At 35.9% G+C, this 19,350-nt stretch overlaps 1 protein-coding gene across 1 annotated transcript in view; it reads left to right on the forward strand.

The window, feature by feature from the left end:
• Nucleotides 1–19,350, forward strand: part of LOC142232130 (uncharacterized) — an 825,742-nt gene that overhangs the window by 615,752 nt on the left and 190,640 nt on the right. The window contains exon 6 of the mRNA XM_075302843.1: nucleotides 6,931–8,782. Coding sequence (XP_075158958.1) covers nucleotides 7,537–8,782 — 1,246 coding nt within the window. The 5' untranslated portion in view covers nucleotides 6,931–7,536. The remainder of the gene's footprint in view (nucleotides 1–6,930; nucleotides 8,783–19,350) is intronic.

A 19,350-nucleotide genomic window follows, 5' to 3' on the forward strand; every position in this document is an offset into this window, starting at 1 on the left:
ACCAGGAAGAAAACTTTCGGCTAATTTTAGAAAATTTTGAATATTTGTAGAAAATTTTAACTAAACAGTATTACAAACGTTGGCATTACGCCGATGTCATAAAAATAAGTACATATTTTTCGACAAATTCAATAAAATTTATTAGACATAACTAAGTTTTTTCACTTGTTAAAGAAAATTTTGTAGTTTGAAGGAAAAACTTGGAGTTCAAAATTGCAAGAATGTCTTTAGTGACATACGAAGTTCATGGTGAACACATTTTTGGTAAAATTTACAAATTTAAAGAAATTCTGAACTATTTTGTGGAAGACACGAATTTAGTTAATCTTTATGCTTCTTGGAGTACATTTTTTTCCTCGGGTTTAGTTAATTTAACTAACGTACACAAAAAATTATTAGAGTAAAGAAAACTTTCTCTAAACATAATAATTCCATGAACTAAAATAAAGTTAAATTGGCTTTAGTGAAATAGGGAGTTCACTTTTTTTTTGAGTGTAGGTTTTGTAAAAGTCTATCAAATTCTGTCCAAATCGAGTGATATTTAAATGTATGTATTTGGGACAAACCTTTATATATAGGATGTGATATGGTATCGAAAATTTAGATCTAACAAGTATATACGGCCGTAAGTTCGGCCAGGCCGAAGCTTATGTACCCTCCATCATGGATTGCGTAGAAACTTCTTCTAAACACTGCCATCCACAATCGAATTACTTAAGTTGCGGTAACGCTTGCCGATGGCAAGGTATCTTAAAACCTCCTAATACCATCTTCTAAATTGTATGTAAGTCCATACGTGGTATATATTAAATCAAAAAAGATCGATCCAATACGTATATAATTCAGTTTGACAAAGTAGACATAAAATTTTGACAAAATTTTCTACAGAAATAAAATTTTAACAAAATTTTCTATAGAAATAAAATTTTCACAAAATTTTCTATAGAAATAAAAATGTTCACAAAATTTTGTATAGAAAGAAAATTTTGACAAAAATGTCTACAGCAATAAAATTTTAACAAAATTTTCTATAGAAATAAACTTTTGACAAAATTTCTATAGAAATAAAATCTTGTAGATTATTTTTGGCTAGAGTGGCAACCATGATTATGAACCGAATAAAATTTGAACAAAATTTTCTATAGAAATAAAATTTTGACAATGATGAAAATTTTATTATGAACCGAATAAAATTTTAACAAAATTTTCTCTAGAAATAAAATTTTGACAAAATTTTCTATAGAAATAAAATTTTGACAAAATTTTCTATAGAAATAAAATTTTGGTAGATTATTTTTGGCTCTAGTGGCAAACATGATTATGAACCGATATGGACCAATTTTTGTGTGATTGGACCAATTTTGGTATGGTTGTTAGCGACCATATACTAACACCACGTTCCTAATTTGAACCGGATCGGGTGAATTTTGCTCCTCCAAGAGGCTCCGGAGGTCAAATCTGGAGAACGTTTTATATGGAGGCTATATATAATTATGGACCAATATGGACCAATTTTTGCACGGTTGCTAGAGACCATATACCAATACCATGTACCAAATTTCAGCCGGATCGGATGCAATTTGCTTCCCTTTGAGGCTTCGCAAGCCAAATCTGGAGATCGGTTTATATGGGGGCTATATATAATTATGGACCGATGTGTACCAATTTTTGCATGATTGTTAGAGACCATATACCAACACCATGTACCAAATTTTAGCCGGATCGGATGCAATTTGCTTCTCTTTGAGGCTCCACAAGCCAAATCTGCGGATCGGTTTATATGGGGGCTATATATAATTAAGGACCTATATGGGCCAATTTTTGCATGGTTGTTAGAGACCATATACCAACACCATGTACCAAATTTCAGCCGGATCGGATGCATTATGCTTCTCTTAGAGGCTCCACAAGCCAAATCTTGGGATCGGTTTATATGGGGGCTATATATAATTATGGACCGATATGGACCAATTTCTGCATGATAGTTAGAGACCATATACCAACACCATGTACCAAATTTCAGCCGGATCGGATGAAATATGCTTCTCTTAGAGGCTCCACAAGCCAAATCAGGGGATCGGTTTATATGGGGGCTATATATAATTAAGAACCGATATGGACCAATTTTTGCATGGTTGTTAGAGACCATATACCAACACCATGTACCAAATTTCAGCCGGATCGGATGAAATATGCTTCTGTTAGAGGCTCCACAAGCCAAATCTGAGGGTCCCTTTATATGGGGGCTATACGTAAAAGTGGACCGATATGGCCCATTTTCAATACCATCCGACCTACGTCGATAACAACTACTTGTGCCAAGTTTCAAGTCGATAGCTTGTTTCATTCGGAAGTTAGCGTGATTTCAACAGACGGACGGACGGACGGACATGCTTAGATCGACTCAGAATTTCACCACGACCCAGAATATATATACTTTATGGGGTCTTAGAGCAATATTTCGATGTGTTACAAACGGAATGACAAAGTTAATATACCCCCATCCTATGATGGAGGGTATAAAAAGTGGTGCAGGGTATAATATAGTCGGCCCCGCCCGACTTTAGACTTTCCTTACTTGTTTCATAATGGAAATCAACATCCAGGGCTTTGTTGTCTCAACTTTGTATGCAATTGCGCTACACTTTTAGTAACCTGCGCCACACTATATAAATTAGTGCATATGTTTGCAACACCCAGACACTTAGAGAAGGAATGTCATCACCTCAAACATGTTTCAAGAACAAAATGTTATTTTTGGATGGGGACCATGTAACATGTTCCTCGCAACCATGTTATTTTCTCGGAAATTATGTATATGTTTTCGGAAAGCATGTTATGTTTGGCAAGAAAATAATATTTTTGCGACAAACATGTTACATGGTCACCATCCAAAAATAACATTTTGCTCTTGAAACATGTTTGAGGTGATCATATTCCTTCTCTGGGTGGAAGGAGATGAAGTCGACACATGGTGTCTCTGGCAATAATGACAGGACCGGCCCCTGAATTCCTCTATCAATGTCCGTTAGTCTGTGAATACATTGTTGTAATCAAAGTCTAGGTCGCAGTTTTAGTCCAATCGACTTCAAATTTGGCACATGTACATTTTTGGTGTCAGAACAGTTCAGATTTAGATATAGCTCCCATATATATATTTCGCCCGATATGCACCTATAATACAATTAACATTCTTACTATGCATGGCAAATTTGGTTGAAATGGGTTCAGATTTAGATATAGATCCGACATATATCTTTTGTCCGATTTACACTCACATGACCCCAGAGGCCAATGTTTTATTCTGAAAAAAGTGAAATTTTGTATAGAACAAAATTTGATTTTCCACAATTAAAATGTTTGCAATATGTGCGAAATTGTGGTTAAAATCAGCTGAGATTTACACAAAACCCCCATATATATGTTATTCCGATTTGGGCAAATATGGCCATAATACCGAGATTTTCCTTGTAAAATCGCCACTACTAGTTTTTTCCTATTCCTCTTATTCATAGCTATATATTATATCTATTGTCAAAACACTTTCTTGACATACTGTATGCAGACGATGTACAGGTATACTCCAGTATGAGGGTGTCAGATATCGATACATGTGTCCAAAATATAAATGCCAATTTGAATAGAATTCAAAATTGGGCCCATCATAATGGATTGCAACTTAATTCGTCAAAAACAAAATATCTTGTCATATCCAAAAATAAAACTACTGAAAACAGTGTGATCCGTAACAGACTATACATTGAAAAAACTGCAATCGAATATGTTGAGGCCCATAGGAATCTCGGTATTCTATTTAACTCGAAACTATCGTGGACAGATCATATAACATGTGCCGTTGGTAAGCTCCATGGAATGCTGCGTAATTTATGGGCTGTTCGGACAAATACACCAATATCCATACGCATTCTATTGGCTAAATCGTACTTAATACCAAGCCTATTGTATGGTTGTGAATTATTTGCGAGCTGCGACTACTCAGATTCCCATAAATTGAAAGTAGCATACAACAACATTGCACGATATGTTTTCAACAAAGGCCGCCGAGACCGTATATCTGAGTTTGTTTTTAAACTATTTAATGTTACGTTCGAGAACCTACTAAAAGTGAAATGCCTGACACAACTACATAAAATAATTTACACTAAAGAACCTCAGCACCTTTACAACTGTATTCGTTTTGCCCGATCAAACAGAGGACTAAAAGTAATACACCCACGAATCAAGTCATTGATATCAGAGAGACAATTCGTTATATTTAGTTTTCGTCTTTGGAACTCCTTACCATCACGTTTACAAACTATAAGCAACGCTAATTTGTTTAAAAAAGAAATATTTAAAACATTTACTTAAAGAAAATCATATATGTTGTTTATAATTACAAAATTTTATTTTTACATACTTTTTACACACTTTTCACTTCTTTTTATTATATTATGTTAATATGTTTTTATTTATTATATTATGTTAATATGTTCAAAATATAATTTATAAATTTTTATTTTGTTTCTTACATATAACATTTGAAATATGATAAGCTGGTACTTTCATTTATAAGATTTAAGATCTTGTTGTACTAGCTTTACGAAATCAATCAATAAAATCAATAAATCAAAAAAAATCAATGATTCGTGTCAAAATTTGACGTCTGTAAGTCAATTAGTTTGTGAGATAGAGCGTCTTTTGTTAAGCAACTTTTGTTATTGTGAAAAAAAATGGAAAAAACGAATTTCGTATTTTGATAAAATACTGTTTTCTGAAGGGAAAAAATGCGGTGGAAGCAAAAACTTCACTTGATAATGAGTTTCCGGACTCTGCCCCAGGGAAATCAACAATAATTGATTGGTATGCAAAATTCAAGCGTGGTGAAATGAGCACGGAGGACGGTGAACGCAGTGGAGGCCCGAAAGAGGTGGTTACCGACGAAAACATCACAAAAATCCACAAAATGATTTTGAATGAGCGTAAAATGAAGTTGATCGAGATAGCAGAGGCCTTAAAGATATCAAAGGAACGTGTTGGTCATATGCGGGAGCTTTGTGCCAAATGGGTGCCGCGCGAGCTCACACACAAAACGTGTTGATGATTCTGAGCGGTGTTTGCAGCTTTTAACTCGTAATACACCCGAGTTTTTTCATCGATATGTGACAATGGATGAAACATGGCTCCATCACTACACTCCTGAGTCCAATCGACAGTCGGCTGAGTGGACAGCGACCGGTGAACCGTCTCCGAAGCGTGGAAAGACTCAAAAGTCCGCTGGCAAAGTAATGGCCTCTGTTTTTTGGGATGCGCATGGAATAATTTTTATCGATTATCTAGAGAAGCGAAAAACCGTCAACAGTGACTATTATATAGCGTTATTGGAGCGTTTGAAGGTCGAAATCGCGACAAAACGGCCCCATATGAAGAAGAAAAAAGTGTTGTTCCACCAAGACAACGCACCGTGCCACAAGTTATTGAGAACGATGGCAAAATTTCATGAATTGGGCTTCGAATTGCTTCCCCACCCACCGTATTCTTCTGATCTGGCCTAGTTAGTTATGGTTGTTAACGGCCATATACTAGCACAATGTACCAAAATTCAATTGACTCGGATGAAATTTGCTCCTCCAAGAGGCTCCAAAACCAAATCTCGGGATCGGTTTATATGGGGGCTACATATGATTATGAACTGATATGGACTACTTTTGGCATTGTTGTTAAATATCATATACTACCACCACGTATCAAATTTCACCCAGATCGGATGAATTTTGCTTCTCCAAAAGGCACCGGAGGTCAAATCTGGGGATCGGTTTATATGGGGGCTATATATAATTATGGACTGATATGAACCAATTCCTGCATGGTTGTTGGATACCATATACTAACATCACGTACCAAATTTCAACCGAATCGGATGAATTTTGGTCTTCCAAGGGGCTCCGGAGGTCAAATCTGGTGATCGGTTTATATTTGGCGCTATATATAATTATGCACCGATGTGGACCAATTTTTGCATAGTTGTTAGAGACCATATACTAACACCATGTACCAAATTTCAGCCGAATCGGATGAAATTTTCTTCTCTTAGAGGGTCCGCAAGCCAAATCTGGCTTGGATTGATGTGGACCAATTTTTGCATGGTTGTTAAGGACCATATACAAAGACCATGTACCAAATTTCAGCCGAATCGGATGAAATTTGCTTCTCTTTGAGGCTCCGAAAGCCAAATCGGGGGATCGGATTATATGGAGGCTATATATAATTATGGACCGATGTGGACCAATTTTTGCATGGTTGTTAGAGACTTACAATTTTTGCATGGTTGTTAGAGACTTACACCATGTACCAAATTTCAGCCGGATCGGATGAAATTTGCTTCTCTTAGAGGGTCTGCAAGCCAAATTTGGGGGTCCGTTTATGTGGGGGCTATACGTAAAAGTGGACCGATATGGCCCATTTGCAATACCATCCGACCTACATCAATAACAACTACTTGTGTCAAGTTTCAAAAGTCGATAGCTTGTTTCGTTTGGAAGTTAGCGTGATTTCAACAGACGGACATGCTCAGATCGTCTCAGAATTTCACCACGACCCAGGATGTCACCACGCTGTGTTACAAACGGAATGAGTAAGTTTTCCCGCCATCCTATGGTGGAGGGTATAAAAATTCAAAAAAATATGAACTGTCTTTTAATCAAAATTTTCTTCTTTTTATGAAATTTTTTCTTAATCTTGTGTAAATTGTGTGTGTCTTAATATTCTGGTTGCATAATCTCTCATAGTAGGTCAAAACAATTGTTTTTGAGTAGCATGGTGTGAAAGAAATTTTTATTGATTTTTTTTTTTACATGATTTCATACCTCTACCATTAACTATTCAGAGCTATGGCAGTAAACAACATTTTTGTTCTTCTTTCCATTGCAGATGATGTCTCAAAAATGCAACAATTAGTACGAATTACCACCGGAAATTTCATGTAGTAAAACCAAAAGTCCCGAACCAACGCCATAGGCCTAATTGAATAATGACCACACTACGATTAACAACTCAATCAATTGCAAGGATAACAGCAAATAGTGTGGTTGTGAAATCGAAAGCTCCCAATATCCTGTGTACGACAACATTCCCCTATGAAGGAGGCAAGTTGGACCCATTTGCATCCATCACACCAAAAAGGAGATTAAAACCGTATAGTTCAACTAAACCGGAAGACAACGGTGATAGATGAAGAGCACATCTAAAGCAGCCCATAGTCCATAGCCATACCAGAATTTACAAGGACAATTGAGAGTGTGCGAATATAGCTCCACCAAAAAAACCAAACGAAAATAGAGTCTATGGAAATCCTATTAAAACAAACAACATCAACATTGCCACCAGCTCCATTAGCTTTGTCGCCACCAATATTAACGACCACAGTAGCACAGGCCATAGTATCAGCCGTTGGAACCGCAAGGATAGACGAGTCACCAGCCGGCGGTCCCTTGTCATTCGAAGTGAATCTGGCAAACTGTAGTGGCTGCAGTGATAATGAGGAAATTAGTAATTTGCCTTTTAGTTTTTGGGCTCTACGCAATACAGACTGTGGGACACATGAACAGTGACCCAGCGCCAGGACGTTCACCGGGACCACCTGTGGTAGCATCACAAGCACAAGCACAAGAGGAGGGATACACAATAACAAGCAAGCAAAACGAAGCCATTAATGATAATAATCGCAGGAGCTATAGCGAGAGCAGCAACAATAACAACAACATACACAACTACAACCATACCTACAACGCTGACAATTCTGCTGATGAGGTAAAAGGATATGACGTCAAGGAAACCAATGATGGCTATAAAGATGATAATGGTGACGCCGCTGTTGATACCTACAGCCCTAATGCAGCCACATCACCACCAATACCCACTGAGGCATATTCTGACAACAACAGCAACAACAACAATCACCACAATAACGACCAATATCACAGCAGCAATAATGGTAACAACGAAGCCAGGGATACTGAACCACTGCATGAGCAACTTGGCCTAAAAGAGCTTAACGACCTCAATGGATCTGATTCAGCGGTGGCTCCCACTTCATCTGAAGAAGATACAATTAATTTTCAATTAACCAAAACCCAATTGGAAGAACATCAGCGTGTGGAGGAGCACCAGGAGGAGGAGGAGGATAGAAAAGAACATCCAGAAAATAATAGCAAGGTGGTAACACCATATCATCATCATTCGCACCAAGAGGACTTTACTCAGGCAAGCAATCCCGACTCTGTAGATAACTGGGAAGATGAAGGAGACCAGATGACAACAACATATACTGCTAGCCTAGAAACGTCAACACCATCAACATCCTCCATGGGTTACACTGAGGATAAATCTCAATCAAAGCATGGTGATGCCATAAATGTCATGTCCTCTTCGTATAGCCTCAATCATGCAGCAGAGATGGAGGAGCAGGAAATAAATGAACATAATAGCGATAAAACCCCTGCAGCTTCAGCGCCACTAAGGGCCACAACCATTACCACATCAAGTTCTTGTCGCTCAGAACTTGATGACTTCATCAATAAGGCCTCTAGAGTGATTGATGCCATCGATAGTAGTGACACGAACACAAATACAGATCCGGTCAATGTTAGTTCTAGCTCCAATGGACCATTCGCATCATCAACTTCAAATCCATTACATGGCATGAAAATCCATATGAGTTTGCAGCATGATATATTTGATACCTCTAGCACATTTGGCATCAATTGTGGTCTACTCTATAAAGGTAAGAAGAAAATCTTATGTACCCTCCACCATAGATTGCATAGAAAGTTCTAATAAAGACTGTCAACTACAATCAAAATACTTGGGTTATGGTAACTGTTACCGATGGCAAGGTATATTACGAGTAAACCTTCTTATAAATTGGACATTCCTTAGGACACGTCCTGCACGCAAAAAAATAATTCTTTCCTCCCAAACGAAATTTTAGACAAACAAAGTTCGTTTCTCATTTGCTTTTCGTTGAAAGGAAGTACATTTGGAAGAAAAGTATATACATTTTGTGATAAACGTTTATTCTTTTCCAGGATGTAAAAACAATTTCATAAAGACTAACTCAAAAAAAAATTTTTCTGGCTAATTGCATTTTCCCTCACATCTTTCTCACTTCCACGAAGTTTTTTAGTTCTTAGCACCTTTTTCTGTAATACCAACAATGTAGAAGAAATTATACGATTTTATAAATTTTTAAAATTTTTTTACTTTTCGCCTGGACGGAGAATCGAACCGCGGACCATGCACTTTGTAAGCCAACACACTAACCACTGAGCTATGTACCTGTTATGGTCATCAATAGATAAATATCCATATAAGTTATATTTATATAGCATAGCTTGCGGCGCCCACGAACCGAATAAACAAAGTTTATTTAACAGAAACAAACATTAAGTTTGGTACCGTGAAGCAGTGGTTGCTACGTCCGACTTGCATGCCAAGGGTCGTGGGTTCGATCCCCGCTTCGACCAAAGTTTTTTTTTTGTTTTTTTTTTTTTACATATATTCCAGATATGTTCGGAAGATTCCGAAAAAATGTTCAACATTATATTGTAGAATATTAAATTTTGAACTGTAAACTGTGTCTTATTAAAGACCTAAAGTCGGAAAAGAACAGTGTTTGATATAAACGAAATGGACTGTGTTGTTGTTTCAAAAATAACTTTTTTTATTGAAAAAATAAAAATTTTGTAACAAACGAATTTTTTTGGTGATAAAAGTTTAAAATTTTCGAGGCAATTCAAAAAACTCTAACAAAAGAAAAACGTTTTCGGTACACGTTTTCCAAACGTTTTTTTCTTTGCGTGTGGAACATTTTAGTAGTAGCACTCCATAGACAGGCCTTCATGACCCAGTCTCTGACAAACTTTTAGGAATCTGTTTCAGTTTGGTTATCCGAATCGCACCAGAAATGAAAAACTTTTGAAATGTATTGAACAATAGATTATTCCGGTAATTCTACTTCACTAAATGTGTAGATCCGGAAATCAATAAATTACGACTATCTAAAAATTGAAACTAACTGGAGCACCGGTACCAGTCCTGTGATAGGTCCGTCAGTGGTAATTTGCACGAATTTCTCGTAGGGCATAAAAATATATTTAAGTTTGAACCGATTTGTACAAAATTTGTTAGACCTATACAAAATCTCTAGACTTAAAACTACAATCGGCTTACCTGTGGCCGAACACAATATAAATCCATTTTTATACCCTGCGCCACACTGTGGAACAGGGTATTATAAGTTAGTGCATATGTTTGCAATACCCAGAAGGAGACGAGATAGACACATTGTGTCTTTGGCAAAAATGCTCAGGGTGGGCTCCTGAGTCGATATAGCCATGTCCCTCTGTCCGTGAACACATTTTAGTAATCAAAGTCTAGGTCGCAGTTTAGTATAATCGACTTAAAATTTGGCGAAAGTATGTGTTTTGGCTCAGAATAGAACCCAATTGCTTTTGGAAGAAATCGGTTCAGATTTAGATATATCTCTCATATATATATTCGCCCGATATGGACTTATATGGCCCCAGAAGCCAGAGTTTTACCCTAATTTGATTTACCCTAATTTTGCACAAGAAGAACAATGAGTACTATAGTCAAGTGTACCAAATTTTATTGAAATCGGTTTAGGTTTAGATATAGCTCCCATATATATCTTTCGCCCGATATGGACTAATACGGTCCCAGAAGCCAGAGTTTTACCCCAATTTGGTTGAAATTTTTCACTAAGAGTACAATTAGTAGTGTAGTCAAGTGTGCCAAATTTTATTGAAATCGGTTTAGATTTAGATATAGCTCCCATATATATCGTTCGCCCGATTTGCCCTCATATGACCACAGTGGCCAATCTTTTACTCCGATTTAATTGAAATATTGCACAGGGAATAGAATTAGCATTGTAGCTATGTGTGCCAAATTTGGTTGAAATCGGTTCAGATTTAGATATAGCTCCTACATATAGCTTTCCCCCGACTTACACTCATATAACCACAGAGGCCAATTTTTAACTCCGATTTAGTTGAAATTTTGCACAGGGAGTAGAATTAGCATTGTAGCTATGCGTGCCAAATTTGGTTCAGATTTAGATATAGCTCCCATATATATATTTTTCTGATTTCGACAAAAACGGTCAAAATACCAAAATTTTCCTTGTTAAATCGCCACTGCTTAGTCGAAAAGTTGTCAAAATGACTCTAATTTTCCTAAACTTGTCATACATATATATCGAGCGATAAATCATAAATAAACTTTTGCGAAGTTTCCTTAAAATTACTTAAGATTTAAATGTTTCCCATTTTTATACCCTCCATCATAGGATGGGGGTATATTAACTTTGTCATTCCGTTTCTAACACATCGAAATATTGCTCTAAGACCCCATAAAGTATATATATTCTGGGTCGTGGTGAAATTCTGAGTCGATCTAAGCATGTCCGTCCGTCCGTCCGTCCGTCCGTCTGTTGAAATTACGCTAACTTCCGAACGAAACAAGCTATCGACTTAAAACTTGGCACAAGTAGTTGTTATCGATGTAGGTCGGATGGTATTGAAAATGGGCCATATCGGTCCACTTTTACGTATAGCCCCCATATAAAGGGACCCTCAGATTTAACTTGTGGAGCCTCTAACAGAAGCATATTTCATCCGATCCGGCTGAAATTTGGTATATGGTGTTGGTATACGGTCTCTAACAACCATGCAAAAATTGGTCCACATCGGTCCATAATTATATATAGCCCCCATATAAACCGATCCCCAGATTTGGCTTGCGGAGCCTAAAAGAGAAGCAAATTTCATCCGATCCGGCTGAAATTTGGTACATGGTGTTGGTATATGGTCTGTAACAACCATGCCAAAATTGGTTCACATCGGTCCATAATTATATATAGCCCCCATATAAACCGATCCCCAGATTTGGCTTGCGGAGCCTCAGAGAAAAGAAAATTTCATCCGATCCGGCTGAAATTTGGTACATGATGTTGGTATATGGTCTCTAACAACCATGCAAAAATTGGTCCATATCGGTCCTTACTTATATATAGCCCCTATATAAACCGATCCCCAGATTTGGCTTGTGGAGCCTCTAAGAGAAGCATATTTCATCCGATCCGGCTGAAATTTGGTACATGGTGTTGGTAAATGGTCGCTAACAATCATGCAACAATAGGTCCACATCGGTCCATAATTATATATAGCCCCCATATAAACCGATCCCCAGATTTGGGTTGCGGAGCCTCAAAGAGAAGCAAATTTCATCCGATCCGCCTGAAATTTGGTACATGATATTGGTATATGGTCTCTAACAACCATGCAAAAATTGGTCCACATCGGTTCATAATTATATATAGCCCCCATATAAACCGATCCCCAGATTTGGCTTGCGAAGTCTCCAAGAGAAGCAAATTTCATCCAATCCGGTTGTAATTTGGAACATGGTGTTCGTATATGATCTTTAACAACCGTGCCAGAATTGGTCCATATCGGTCCATAATTATATATAGCCCCCATATAAAACACTCTCCAGGTTTGACCTCCGGAGCCTCTTGGAGGAGCAAAATTCATCCGATCCGGTTCAAATTAGGAACGTGGTGTTAGTATATGGTCGCTAACAACCATACTAAAATTGGTCCAATCACACAAAAATTGGTCCATATCGGTTCATAATCATGGTTACCACTAGAGCCAAAAATAATCTACCAAAATTTTATTTCTATAGACAATTTTGTCAAAATTTTATTTCTAGAGAAAATTTTGTTAAAATTTTATTCGGTTCATAATGAAATTTTCATCATTGTCAAAATTTTATTTCTATGGAAAATTTTGTCAAAATTTTATTTCTATAGAAAATTTTGTTCAAATTTTATTCGGTTCATAATCATGGTTGCCACTCGAGCCAAAAATAATCTACCAAGATTTTATTTCTATAGAAAATTTTGTCAAAAGTTTATTTCTATAGAAAATTTTGTTAAAATTTTATTTCTGTAGAAAATGTTGTCAAAATGTTATGTCTACTTTGTCAAACTGAATTATATACGTATTGGATCGATCTTTTTTGATTTAATATATACCACGTATGGACTTACATACAATTTAGAAGATGGTGTTAGGAGGTTTTAAGATACCTTGCCATCGGCAAGCGTTACCGCAACTTAAGTAATTCGATTGTGGATGGCAGTGTTTAGATGAAGTTTCTACGCAATCCATGATGGAGGGTACATAAGCTTCGGCCTGGCCGAACTTACGGCCGTATATACTTGTTTTTACTAAAATTGTGTTCCACCCTAGTGCATTAGCCAACTTAAATTTTGAGTCTATAGATTTTGTAAAAGTCTATCAAATTCTGTCCAAATCGAGTGATATTTAAATGTATGTATTTGGGACAAACCTTTATATATAGCCCCCAACACATTTGACGGATGTGATATGGTATCGAAAATTCAGAACTACAAAGTGGTGCAGGGTATAATATAGTCGGCCCCGCCCGACTTTAGACTTTCCTTACTTGTTTTCAATTAAAAACGTCTTTAATATAAAGTTAAAAAAAAAAAACATGCCAAAAAAAACAGAACTACTTCATTGAAAAGTTTGTCGACTTTTGGACAAGGAAAAAAAAACTTTATATCAGAGAAATTCGTCTTCTATGCTAAGATTCATATTCATATGAATTTTTAAAATTCATATTCATATTTTAAGGGCAGGAAATCTTTGGCCTCCAGACACTGTTTGTTGCAGTGAATTTTTTCTAAAGGCCGGTATGCACCTCTAGCGAAATTTTCGGTAGCAAAAATTTATTTAAGTCTACAACAAAAAAAACAGGGCTGTGTACACAAATTTTTGATCCTGCTAATCGCTTTTAAAAATTGTTAATATATGTTCCAAATATTCCTCAAATAAATTGTTTATTATTTACAGACCTTTTAAAACTTTTACGCACACAATGATTGTAATAAATTAAATGTTTGCTGCCAAAATATGCTTTTGACAACCCTGTTATTTTCATTAGAGGTGCGTACCAGCTTACGAAATTGAACGCTACCGAAAATTTCGTTAGCATAAATAGCAATGCATTTCTTATGGGAATGAAATTTTTCGCTAGAGGTGCATACCGGCCTTAAGTAGCCTCACTTTAGACCGATTTATCTGAAACTGATTTAAGTTCTATCGGTATTTAAGATCCACAAATAAATGTTGCGAATGTAGGGTGTATCGGTCCATGTTTTGGCATACCGTCAATAAAGACCGATCTGCTGATTTGATTTCTAGCTTCCAGCGATTTCGGTTTACAATCAATCTATTCATCTGCAAAGTGATACAGAGAGAGAGTATGCGTTCCTCTACCTAAGGCTTTCGTTATTTCTTTAATCATGCGTGGGCTTTTATAAACGTTTTTAAACGAAAATTAATAAGCACTCGTCTCCACTTTTGTTCAATTATAAAACAAAATTACAAATTACAACTGTTTTATGTACACTTAGCAATGCCAATGTCCTGGTCAATGTTTCAACGCTTGCCTGCGCAAATTATTTCTATGGAAAATTTACGAAGGCTGTTTAAGTGAATATCCATTTGACCTGAAGCGCATTAATGATGGTGTCAACTACGCAAATGCCCAGAATGTACTTTAGCGTCACCACACATTGTAACACGTCCCAACACAGAAATCTACACCACAAAGAGTCATCAGCAAATAATGGCCCCTGCACTAGCACGTCAAATATTTGCCCAACACAACCTCCTGCTGTTGCAAAAAAAAAAAAAACTCATTATAATGCAACGAGATTTTAATCAGTTTCTGGGAAAAAGCAACGATGCCATTCGTACCAGGTATTTTGCGGCATGAGCACGCCATGCCGATCCACTTGAACAATTCACTTTGAAACTCTGATGCAACTTGGAAGTGAAATAACATTTGAGTGAAGGTTTTCGAGAAATGGTAAAAGTTTCAAATGATGCTTTTGATTCATGGGTTTGGGAGCACTCAACTGGATCCTTGAGTATCGTTTGGATGGCAAGTGAACAAATTGTTTTTTTTTTTTTTTTCATTTCTTAAACAAGTCATATAAAGGGTGATTCTTTTGAGGTTAGGATTTTCATGCATTAGTATTTGACAGATCACGTGGGATTTCAGACATGGTGTCAAAGAGAAAGATGCTCAGTATGCTTTGACATTTCATCATGAATAGACTTACTAACGAGCAACGCTTGCAAATCATTGAATTTTATTACCAAAATCAGTGGCAGAAAATCCGCTTTTTTATCGACAAATTTTGTTCAGCGATGAGGCTCATTTCTGGTTGAATGGCTACGTAAATAAGCAAAATTGCCGCATTTGGAGTGAAGAGCAACCAGAAGCCGTTCAAGAACTGCCCATGCATCCCGAAAAATGCACTGTTTGGTGTGGTTTGTACGCTGGTGGAATCATTGGACCGTATTTTTTCAAAGATGCTGTTGGACGCAACGTTACGGTGAATGGCGATCGCTATCGTTCGATGCTAACAAACTTTTTGTTGCCAAAAATGGAAGAACTGAACTTGGTTGACATGTGGTTTCAACAAGATGGCGCTACATGCCACACAGCTCGCGATTCTATGGCCATTTTGAGGGAAAACTTCGGAGAACAATTCATCTCAAGAAATGGACCGGTAAGTTGGCCACCAAGATCATGCGATTTGACGCCTTTAGACTATTTTTTGTGGGGCTACGTCAAGTCTAAAGTCTACAGAAATAAGCCAGCAACTATTCCAGCTTTGGAAGACAACATTTCCGAAGAAATTCGGGCTATTCCGGCCGAAATGCTCGAAAAAGTTGCCCAAAATTGGACTTTCCGAATGGACCACCTAAGACGCAGCCGCGGTCAACATTTAAATGAAATTATCTTCATAAAGTAAATGTCATGGACCAATCTAACGTTTCAAATAAAGAACCGATGAGATTTTGCAAATTTTATGCGTTTTTTTTTTTTAAAAAGTTATCAAGCTCTTAACAAATCACCCTTTATATATATAGGAGGGCTTTCTATTCTTTCTATAGGAATGTAACTCATATTTTAAATATTACAAATAATTTGCTGTGACAGGACTGTTTGCCGCTACGATAAATAACGATGCTAACACTCAAAAAACAAACTTTACTATGAGTCAAAAATGTTGACCGATTTTGATATTGATTCCGAGTCAGCAATGCAAACTTGGATCCTCTGAAAAGCAAACACCTTTCAACAATGGCAGTTTTCGTGTGACGCTGGCTATATTATCACATATAAGTGGACCAAATGAAGACAATCGTGGGTGTCCACTTCAGAGAGGTTTCACTGCAGCTTTATCACCGACTGTAGCTTTATCAAAACTGACGCTGATCAACCGATCTTCTTAAAATTTCGTACATCCGAATATTTCGTGAGGAAAATTCATATCTTCAACGGGCTTTTACTCCAATTGACTGATATTTTACACAGATTTAATAGTCTTTTGAAGTGTGGAATTTGATCCAATTCGGTTCGGATTTAGAGAAAGCCCACATATATACTAAATCAAGCAATTGTCTGTACACCAAACTGCTAAAGTTATATTTCATTGTATCTCGGAAACAATATTTGGCGATTCGTTTCAAGTAAATTGTATTTTAAAGATCAAACTTGAACAATTGTTTTCTATTTGATACCATGAAATATTTGAGATACGATGAAATATACACGCTCACAAAAAATCGCTTCTGTAACATATACTCCCAAACATATTTTGCTTCAAGCATATATATTTTTGGCTATTGCCCAAACATTTATATGTTTGATCTCTTCCAATATATAATATGTTTGAAAGCATATTGGTCTAAACAATATATGTTTGGGTAGTCAATTTCCAAACATTTTGTATTTTTGCATCCAAATTCAATAATGTTGTCTTCCAAAAAACAATATGTTATTATGTGAATATATAATATGTTTGGAAGCATTTTGCACCCAAAAATATTGTATGCTTAAAAAAAATTCTCCCAAACAATATTGTGCTCAAAATTTTATTTATTTATTTATATATTTACAAACAAAATTTTGTTTCTGCCCAATTGTATATTCCCCGACATCTTTCTCACTTCCACGAGATTTTTTAGTTCTTAGCACCTTTTTCTGTAATACAAACATTGTAGAAGAAATTATTCAATTTTATGATTTTTTTTATTCGAACAGCGGACCACACAGTTTGTAAGGATCAAAGAAGTAGCTGATCAATTGCCCAAGGAAAAATAAAATGTTAATTTTGTAATAACAAGCAACAACCACCAACTTAATTCAATATCGCTCCCTGTTAAATAGCGCTCCAAGCTACTAAACACATATATGTTTATAGGCTATTTCTAAATTAATATATGTTTGCATCCAAGCATATTATATTTACAAACATTTTATGTGACAAACATAATATGTTCTAACATATTAACATATATGTCCCAAACATGTTATGCTAGTTTATGAACATTATATGCTTGCACTCAAAAATATTGTGTTTAAAAATTTGTGTTCCAAACATATAATTTTTATAGCCAAACATATGAAAAACAGTCTTTTTCAACCGTGTATTTTGGTTACAAATATATTTCATATATTTATTGTATATGGTATGATGATTAACTACACTCAAAAAAAAAAGTGAACCCTCTATTTCACTATAACCAATTTAATTTTATTTTAATTCATGGAATTATTCTTGGGCCATATAAGTCAATATCGGGCGAAATATATACATGGAAGTTATATCTAAATTTGAACCGATTTTTTCCAAAATCAATAGGGTTCTATTCTGAGCCAAAACACATACTTGTGCCAAATTTGAAGTCGATTCGACTAAAACTGCGACCTAGACTTTGATTACAAAAATGTGTTCACGGACAGACGAACATGGCGATATCGACTCAGGAGCCCACGCTGAGCATTTTTGCCAAAGACACCATGTGTCTAGCTCGTCTCCTTCTGGGTGTTGCAAACATATGTACTAACTTATAATACCCTGTTCCACAGTGTGGCGCAGGGTATAAATACACCTTGTTTTGATAATTGACAGTTTCCACGAAAATTTAAAATATGTAGTACAGTTTAGTTCAATTTTCGCTCGAATTAGTACATTCTTCCTATAAACCAATTTACTTTTTTCTATGTACCCTCCAATATAGGATGGGAGCATGCTAACTTTGCTATTCCGTTTGTAACACAAATATTTGTCTCAAACCCCATAAAGTATATATGTATATTCTGGGTCGTGGCGAAATTCAAAGTCGATCTAGACATGTCCGTCTGTTCAAATCACGCAAACTTCCTAACGAAACAAGATATCGACATAAAACATCAGTCATATCGGACCACTTATAAGTATTGTGGAGCCTCTTGGAAGGCCAAATCCGATCTGATTGAAATTCGGTACGTGATGAAAACACGTACGGGCCGAATCTTAAATACCCACCACCATGAATCAAATATAATAGTTTCATTTTAAAACTCTTCGTCGTAGCGGATTACTTGATAATATATAGGATTTCAGGCGGATTGATGACAGATATACTCCCAAGTAGATCAATTCAACCAGTACACATCCCGAAGGTAAATTTAAAGATTTTATCTATGAAGAGCAGCGTTGCCAGAATTGTTTCACCAAAACTCGCTAGATTTGCCAAAAAAAATAGCTTAAAAAAGCTACAAAATGCTTAATAAATAGCTAGAAAAAAGCTAAATTTTGTTGTATCAAAAGTCACATTTTTGAATTAAATTTAAAAAACTTAAAGGCTTTATTGCACTTAAAATGCATATTATTTTCATTTTAATTTATCTTAATTCCACTTCTGTGAGACTGTAACAATATCTAAGTCACATTTTGATTACTATCACAAATTTTTACTGGAAGTCCTTCGTTTTGTGGGAACTACCTTCCCAACACCTCTACTTCATTTACTTGTTATTTTAAAATATTCAATAATCTAAGCATGCTTTGGATTTGGTAAAAAAATGATTTGTCATTTTTTTTTAATAAAATTTTAGTTTGGTTTTGAAATTGTGAGAAATTCGAAATACATTACTTTTATTTAAATTGTAGAAAGTACCTACAGTTTACATTTCCCAATAATAAAATTTTCCTTTTCTTCATAAGCTATCAAAGTGCTCTAAAAATGTGCTAACGCCAATTTAAATTTCCAAATTCAGTCTCGACTTCAAGTAGAAATTATTGTATGTATACATTTTTAAAATAAAGTGTTGGAAAAACATCTTCTATTTTTGAACGCTATTTTGGTTTGTGGTCAAGATACAAAAACT

This window comes from Haematobia irritans, chromosome 3, assembly GCF_050003625.1.
Source record: "Haematobia irritans isolate KBUSLIRL chromosome 3, ASM5000362v1, whole genome shotgun sequence".
NCBI lineage: Eukaryota > Metazoa > Arthropoda > Insecta > Diptera > Muscidae > Haematobia > Haematobia irritans.